This window comes from Nicotiana tomentosiformis, chromosome 8 (assembly GCF_000390325.3).
Source record: "Nicotiana tomentosiformis chromosome 8, ASM39032v3, whole genome shotgun sequence".
Taxonomy (NCBI): domain Eukaryota; kingdom Viridiplantae; phylum Streptophyta; class Magnoliopsida; order Solanales; family Solanaceae; genus Nicotiana; species Nicotiana tomentosiformis.
The window spans coordinates 81,571,804-81,580,095 of NC_090819.1; the positions used below are offsets into that span (position 1 = coordinate 81,571,804).

The 8,292-nt window shown below is 34.6% G+C and overlaps 1 protein-coding gene across 2 annotated transcripts; it reads right to left on the bottom strand.

The window, feature by feature from the left end:
- Positions 1 to 655: 655 nt before the first annotated feature.
- LOC104098969 (peroxisomal fatty acid beta-oxidation multifunctional protein AIM1-like) lies at positions 656 to 8,051 on the bottom strand. Of its 2 annotated transcripts, XM_009605824.4 has the most exons (19): positions 7,912 to 8,051; positions 7,351 to 7,467; positions 7,015 to 7,086; positions 5,515 to 5,577; positions 5,368 to 5,424; positions 5,186 to 5,253; positions 5,008 to 5,089; positions 4,869 to 4,924; positions 4,483 to 4,770; positions 4,258 to 4,344; positions 3,809 to 3,983; positions 3,565 to 3,686; positions 3,174 to 3,337; positions 2,320 to 2,574; positions 1,869 to 1,990; positions 1,533 to 1,654; positions 1,241 to 1,389; positions 994 to 1,132; positions 656 to 904 (listed from the first exon to the last, which is right to left on the bottom strand). In XM_009605824.4, the coding sequence occupies exons 2-19, from the start codon at positions 7,445 to 7,447 to the stop codon at positions 890 to 892; spliced, it is 2,133 nt and encodes a 710-aa protein (XP_009604119.1). In that variant the 5' UTR covers positions 7,448 to 7,467; positions 7,912 to 8,051; the 3' UTR covers positions 656 to 889. The 2 variants fall into 2 exon arrangements, with proteins under 2 accessions (XP_009604119.1, XP_018627216.1); XM_018771700.3 differs by lacking the exon at positions 656 to 904 and having other exon boundaries at positions 1,006 to 1,132; positions 1,237 to 1,389.
- Between the last annotated feature and the right edge of the window lie 241 nt (positions 8,052 to 8,292).

An 8,292-nucleotide genomic window follows, 5' to 3' on the forward strand; every position in this document is an offset into this window, starting at 1 on the left:
CTAAGTTACAATCAGAATACTTTCTATTTGGACATGGTTTTATTATTGCTACTTCCTATCGCCCGTATTAGTGTCTCTGTTGCATTTCCTTGATAATAATTTCATTACTTGAATATTTTATTTGGATGATTGTGGTGAAAATGAGGAACTTTTCAAACAATTTGACATGGATACTTCATTAGGATATTCACTTTTGTAAAAAGAAGAAACATCTAAACTTATAAGCTCAAAATCGAAAATCCAAAATATCCAAACCGATTAATCTGAAACCGAACTTAAAAAATCCGATCCAATCCGAGCTTATTTGGATTGGATTTGGATTGTCATTTCTTCAATCCGAAAATCGAAAATCCAAACCGAAATTTCCATACCCAATCCAAACTGCCTGAACGCCCACCCCTACTATGTTGGTCATATCCTTTTATTTCTTTCATATAATAACTAATGCATGTAGAAAGTTCTCTTTGATTTTCCTCTTCCCTCAACTCTCTCTTATCATCCATCATCTTCAGTTTTAGATTTTCTGCCATTACTGAGCAATACTAGCTTAGATTGAACGACTCATTGATAATAAATGTTGTGAATCAACAAATTCACAATATAAACCTTAAGAAAAATACAACCAAAATTAAAAGGGAATAATACTTCGAACACAGAGAGCCAAAGTTCTTGGACATTTCATTCACTCTTTCTCAGATGATTACACTGGTTTGTAGAGCCAAAGTTACAACTACCATCAAATAGGAAATTTAAAGACTAACTTATTGTAATTAATGGAATCTAACTAATTGTAATTAACAAACTTTCCTGCCTTATTTCCTCGCTCAAATTCAGCATGCTTGCATTACTGCTTCTTGTGCATGGATATGATATGATATGATATGATAGGTCAACACGATCCTCCCTACGATGTGCATCATCAAGAAGGTCAAGAAATGCACTTAACAAATGAGATGAAGGATAAAGAAAGAGCTAAGAATGGTTAGTCCTTACCAAAGGCAAACCTTTTGCAGCTCTCTGCTCCAAAAATGTTGATGGCTTATAGAAATCACCATATGCCTCATGCCAAGTTTTTAGCTTTGAGTATATGTATTCAGATCCAATTGTATCAGCCCAAAACATGACACCTCCACTGCACAAAACATAGTGATTAATTTGTATGTTAGCAGATCTTACAAGTAATGAATTCGATCGAGTTCAGAGATAGGCAATAACAATTGAAGAAACTGTTGCTACTTACGTTTCTGAGGGAAATTTAAACCCATGGACAGATGCAATATCAATATCAGATGCTCGGACAACTATTCCTTCCTCAATAACTCGACAAGCCTCATTCACCACAGGAAAGAATATCATTTCAAGAATTTCTTCATCGGTCACAGCTATTGGCTGCCAACAAAATCACGTTAAGCCTTATATCAATCAAACATGCACAATATAGCATTGGCTGTAGTTAGACGAGAATGTTTGCTTTAGTTTTAACAATAAAACGCAAGAATTCAGATTACAAGAAGGATTCAACTGCAACAAACCTTTCCACCAGGAGCAATATTAGTATATCGCATAGACTCCTCAATAACTTGAATCACAGAGTGATCAGCTTCTGGCTTGCTTCCCTTTTTGTATGTATAATATCCTTTTCCATTCTTCTTACCTATGATGTAAGTATATATTCACTTAGAAAACCAGACCACTTTGAGTGACAAATCAGTGAAATTGAACCAACATACTGAGTAGCAGACTGTTGGAACTTTACTACTGTTATTCTTCTTGTAAAGATCATTTAACTTCTTTTTACATTTTGTTTCCTTTTAAAAAAAATATTTTCAGGCCAAAAGTTAAGTGGAAAATACAAGTGTCTTCAGTACCTTCCCTCCCATTTTCTACCATCAGTTGAACCAAGGGTGACTGAAAAGCACGGTCTGGAAAAGCAGCAACAAACTCTTTTACACCAGCCAAAAATATACCATAACCAGAAAGATCCTGAAGCCTGCATATCATAATGTACCGAAATGTTAATATGAACAAACTTGGTTTAAATACGCAGAAAACGATTTTGGTGTAAATAAAAGCAAATGCGGATGAACAGTTAAAGTGTTTGTGCAAGCATAAAACATGGCGCTAATGAATTCTAGTTGAGGCACAGACTCAGTGATAGAAATTGAACGCAAGTTACTGATAACACTAATTATTGATAAAAATTGAACGCAAGAATGTATTCGCTCAATAGCGCACGCAAGTGTTTGTGCAGTGATACTGTGTATGTTCGTATCTTCACATGCTGAGATGAACAAGTTTCACTCTAGAGAAAAAACTTACTGGAAAGGGCCAAGCCGCATGCCAAACTCAGTGATCACGCGGTCAATTCTGAAGATATCAACACCTAAGTTTGCCAACAGGTCTGGTCCTTGCATATAAGGGAAGAAGCTCCGGTTGACAGCAAAACCAGTACAATTTTTCACTACGATGGGGACTTTTTTCATAATCTTGGTGAATCTTATAACATCAACAATTACTTGTGGAGAAGTATTTTCGGTCCTCACGATTTCCACCAGAGTCATCACATGAGCAGGACTTCACCCAGAAAAAGAAAGAAAAATGAAAACCAGGAAAATTAGAATTAAGGAATAGAATAAGTCATGAAACAGTAATAGAATATACTCTCCAAACCATCAAAACTGTTTTCGCCTTGCTCAAGTGAGAAGACAAATATATCATGAGTTGGGGAATATGCTTTCTTTAGTAGGGGAGTATAGAAATATTAAGCAGGTGTAGTGCACATTATGAAAAAATAGGACTATGAGTTGTAGAAGAAGAGCAGACTTAGATAGATGACAACTTCCAGGCTGTCTTTCCTTTTCTAGTTTTAGCAAAATGTTAAGCAAGAAACATTCTGATCAAGTTGTAAGTAATTTTCTGGTTTCAAATTAATATGCTCGTGAAACATATACGTTCGTGATAAAAACTTTCAGATACGCACGCTGATCAGACCTTTTTTTAGGATCCTGCACAACATTCCTCTAAAATCTATTTTCCTGTCTTCACGTTGATATGCTCTTATAAAATAAATATTATTTGTGATAAAACGGATCAACATACATAGCAAAGTTCATTCTCTTCACAACCCAGTGTAAAAATTCGGGCAAAAAATCTGGTAGAGAATTGAACCTCACCTGAATAAATGTATCCCCAAAATGCGATCTTGACTACTTGTTCTTTCCCCAATAACATCAAGACTAATTGTGGATGTGTTCGATGCAAAAATGCAGTCTGAAGAACAAACTTTTTCAATATCTTCAAATATTGATTGTTTCAGCGACACTACCTCATTAACAGCCTGAGAGACGTAAATTTCATCAGAAATAATGGAAATATGTATAATATGCATCATCTACAAGGATGTTCTAAAATAATGAAAGTTAGGGATTTAACGACATCAGAGTTGAAGTATGGAAAAACCATGGACAAAGGATGTTACTAAGCTTTCTTAGACATAAATTGTATGGAAATACAAGGCAAGAGAATAGCATGAAAACTAAGAGGAAGAAGTGGTCAAATGATTACCTCAATGACCATGTCAACATCTTTTAGATCCTCATAGTCTAAAGTGCCTTTAAGAAGGGACAAAGTCCTTTTCATCTTATCCTGATTCAGCTGTCCTCTTGTTATTAGGCCTTGTAGATTTGCTGAAACACAATTAGCATAAGCAATATATCAGAAATATGTTGTGACATCCAAATATTGCTTTTCTGTCTTACTACTATCTTTACTTGCCTCCTTATTCACAGATTCAAGAAGTTGTACTAACCTTCTACTGATTTCACAGCTTTCAATAGATATTCATGGTTAATTTCTTTAAGTACGACATTCATGTTGCTCAAAATGAGAGCTGTAGCAATGCCAGATCCCATTAAACCGCCACCAACAACGGCAACTTTTTCGATTCTCCGCGGCTTAAGCCCAATATCAGTAACACCTGGTACCTGTAAATTGTATTACAGCATTGTTAGACTACGTTTAAGCCCTCAAAGTTGGCCTAAAAATACATAAGATATCAAGATTCTCTTACACAGAGTACGATTATTAAGCATGACCGCTAGTACAGAACTCTACCAGGCATGAAGAAATCTATATATGCTTTTTCATGCATAAAATGTACCAAATAAAATCCAGGTATAGAAACAGTTCCAGTTTTTTGTACCGTCTTAATTAAACAATGAAAGAAACAGAATCTATGGCCTAATATCGCAAGCTGACCTTTGATGTTGCACGTTCAGCGAGAAATATGTGAAGAAGACCTTTTGCAGTATTTGACAGCACCAGCTCTTTAAATACTTTATCCTCCTACAATCAGTCGCGCATAGATTATAAGCAGAAACCAAACAAAGATTTTGGGAGCACATCATTGAAATCATCAATCTCTAGTAATACATCACAAAAGCAAACTATATAAATGCAGTTTTGTGTAATAGGATTGTTCACCTTAAGAACACCAGAATATCCTCCAGATATGATGCCTTCTTCAATCACATCAAGACAGGCGCTGTAGTGAGGCGCTCTATACCGTTGTCTAGCACTTTTCAGTATCTCGAGCGATTCATCCTTAGGTCCAAGTTTATCTGTCTTTTCAAGAGAATTGCAATGTGGCTGGCGCCCTTCAACGATGTCGAGTGCCCAGCACCGAGCAACTGCCAAGAGCTCCTCGGAAGAGACAATGGCATCAATAAGACCCAACTCCTTTCCCTCTTCAGAAGTTATGGTCTTGGATGACTGTTCAATATTTAGACAAAGGTTCAGCCTCTTTAAGCTACCATCTAATTCAGAAACACTAATAGTTTCATAGTGTATATTTCAAGAATGACACTTACCATCAACATTTCAACAGCCTTTGAGGCCCCGACTAATCTTGGCAGCCTTTGAGTACCTTATAACACATGTCCGAGTTTTTCAGTATAGAGTTGCTTTAAATGAAAAAGGCATCAGATCTTAAACATAAGAGCAGTGTACCTCCACATCCAGGAATAACTCCAAGCTTTAGCTCAGGTAAACCAAGATCAGCTTTTGCTGTGGCAATTCGAGCACTGCACCCCTACATAATTTAAATTGAGAAAATCAATTAATTGACAGAACTACATGCAGAGAAATAAGGAAATCAAATGAAAAAACTTGAGCAGAGAGAACAAACCATAGCCAACTCCAAGCCACCACCAAGGGCAAATCCTTGAATTGCAGCAACAGAAGGCTTCTTCCCATCTATATATGACCACCAGACAAAGTTGTGATTAGATAATCAAACTACATATCAACCGCAAACTACTTTAGAACACAGAAATTCTTGGCAAAGAACATAAGATGTTATAAACATACTTTCCATTTTGTTAACCACGAGTCCAATTGATGCATCAGGTAGAAGTGATATATCTCCTGGAAATTTTAAAGGAAAAAGCTGGTCAGATAACAAGGGGAAATTAACTGATCAGAAATAAGTGATAACTGAAAAAAATAAAAAATTACCATGCTTATGAACATTCTCCACAACACTGATGTCCAAACCTCCACAAAATCTACCATCAGCACCTATCAGCATAAAAGGACGACGTCACAACAAATATTTCAAATTAAAGGTTTAGTAAAGCACAAAGCCATTTCAAGTATGGGGAGTCTTATAGCAACGGTAAAGTTGTGTTCATGTGACCAATAGGTCAGGGTTCGAGTCGTGAAAGCAGACACTAATGTTTGCATTAGGTTAGGTTATATACATCACACATTAGTAGGTCATAAATAGCAGTACATGCTACGATGAACAAATTTGGTTGCATTAGCATATACATCTATTGCTCCTTTATAATAATTTGTTTGACACTTTTACTTATTGATATTAACGCTTTAGACAATTTCCCGATTTAAATCAGACTACAGAATCATATTTTTAAGATATTTATAGATACTCAGAGTCAAAGATTATAAAAAGGATACTAAATTGTGATTTTCGTCTTTATATGTAAAAATATCACGCCAATAGTTAAAGTTCACTATATTAGACTCTTTCTTTCTTTCTTTTTTTACTGGAGCTCCCCTAAGGGACCACTTTGACTATTGGAAAGCTAAAAGATGTAAATAATGTGTGACAGAGATTGTTCATTACATTATTTGTATATATCAGCATATTTGATTAAAAAAAAAAAATTAACTTTGAAAGTAGAGGTGGCAATATCAACCTGTCTTTTAATAACCTGTCCAATCTACCCAAGTTTAAACAGGTTGGATCATGACCCATTTGTTTAAAGTTGAATTTTATTTTCCATCCAATTATTAGGTTAAAAGACGGGTTCAAAACTGGGTAAACTGCTGGGTCAAAATTCAAACTCAAATCCAAACATATAAAATTAAACTTGAAGATTGAGAATTACATAAATTTGGAATATCTTAAAGCTAACAATTCAAGAAAAATGTATTAGAATTCACAATTTTCTCTTCAAAAGCAAAATAAAAGGGGAGGTTGGATCATGTTGAGCAGATTAGATTATGACCTATCGTCTTAATCTAACTCACTTTTATCCAAACAAACTTCAAATCGATCATCACATGTTTATTGGTTTGACCCATTCATTTGTTACCTCTAGCTGGAAAAGTAGTTTAAACTCCCGTTTGGACATAGATTTTTCTTACTTTTTTAAAAGAAAAAATTGAAAACATTGTTTGTTCATGGAATTTGATTAGTTTTAAAAAAAATAATTAAAGAAAATTTTTCAAGTTTCAAAAACTAGTTTGGGCAAGTTTTTGGGTAAAATTTTTTCTTCCAACCACAAAATTTCAACTTTTTTTTCCAAGTAAAATGAAGGTCTCAACACAACTTCAAAAATTCAATTTTTTCAGTTTCAATCAAATCTATGTCCAAATCACCTCCTAAGACTTCCCACTTTTACAATTAAAACTAATAAGAGGTCAATACACATAGATTATAAACAGGCGCGTGTAATTAATTCCCAGAAAAGTAATCGGAACAAAACTTACCAGAAAGAACAATGGCCTTTACACTGTCGCTATCAATTGCCTCTTGATAGCATCTCTTCAACTCCTCAATTGCTATTATTGATAATAAAGAGTATTAATAACATTTACTAACACTTTCTATAATAGGAAGTACTTTCAAAGAGTGGGCCACTTGGAGAAGGAATTCAACAACATTCAGAACTGGGAAGAAAATGGAGTAGATTTTTACTTTAGGAAGTTGGGAATAATATAGTGATAAATATAAAAAGAAAAAGAGATTTTTTTGTTAAGTTGGAGATTGTAAAGATTATGGAATGTGAAATTTTTAATTCAAAATCAAGAAGAAGAAAAAGGAACCTGAGAGAGTTAAGGCATTGACTGGTGGATTAAGAATAGTGATAACAGCCACGCCATCATTCCCTATTTCCATATTGATCGATGCCTTCTTTGCCATTTCTTGATTTTTCGTCTTTCCTGAAATAGTATACGATGGAAAATACATCAATGTCAGCGTACAGTAACGAAATTAATCAACTTGCACCCTTAACACAGATTAAAACAATGTCAAAATTTATACTTATGTGATAAAACTCATAAAATGAAAACCTAGCTTATCTACGATTCTTATATGTACAAATTAAAGCAGCAGAAACAAGTGATTTTAATTAGTCAAACTTAAAGTGAAACTGTGATGGCACAATTGATTGTCATTGGGTACGGCAAGCAGATATATTGGAGTTCAGCACTATATATACTCCATTCGTTTTAATTTATCTGGATATTTTGACTCTGAAGTACAAGACTTTTGAGGAGGTGGATAAATTCTGAGAAATATTTCAAATGAACTAAAAGGAGTAATTAAACAAAACTAGCGTTGAGAGAACAAAATGCTAGTTTTGGAAATGAATGATAAAGTACCTCAATTTAGTTGAATGAGAGAAGAAAAGAAGAGCCTGTGCCTTCTAATTTTGCTTGAAGCTCTGTTTGGTTTGTTATGGGAATGATTGCTGATATGTGCTGTATTTATATGCAAAAATGGAGTAATTAACTAACTCAAGTTGTAACGAGAGCCAAATCAGCCGACTTCATAGCTGCCAAACAAGACTGTCAAGTGTGAACCCTATCCTCCTCCTGCCCATTACCCTATTTGTTTACTAATCTTGGGAATGATTAAAACCATTTTTATATACTGCTACACCATATTATATAAATCAGACTTTACAGTGTTAAGCATGTATAATGATGTCTATAGTGTATATCTCTAATAATTGAAACTTCAAAAAAGTTACCTCCTACCCA

Excerpts from the sequence above, each read along its gene's own strand:
- LOC104098969 (XM_009605824.4), bottom strand. The coding sequence starts at position 7,447 with ATGGCAAAGAAGGCATCGATCAATATGGAAATAGGGAATGATGGCGTG. Across the intron at positions 7,087-7,350 it reads CAATGCCTTAACTCTCTCAG|CAATTGAGGAGTTGAAGAGA; the intron begins GTTCCTTTTTCT and ends TATCAATAATAG. Across the intron at positions 1,655-1,868 it reads GGTAGAAAATGGGAGGGAAG|GTAAGAAGAATGGAAAAGGA; the intron begins GTACTGAAGACA and ends CTTACATCATAG.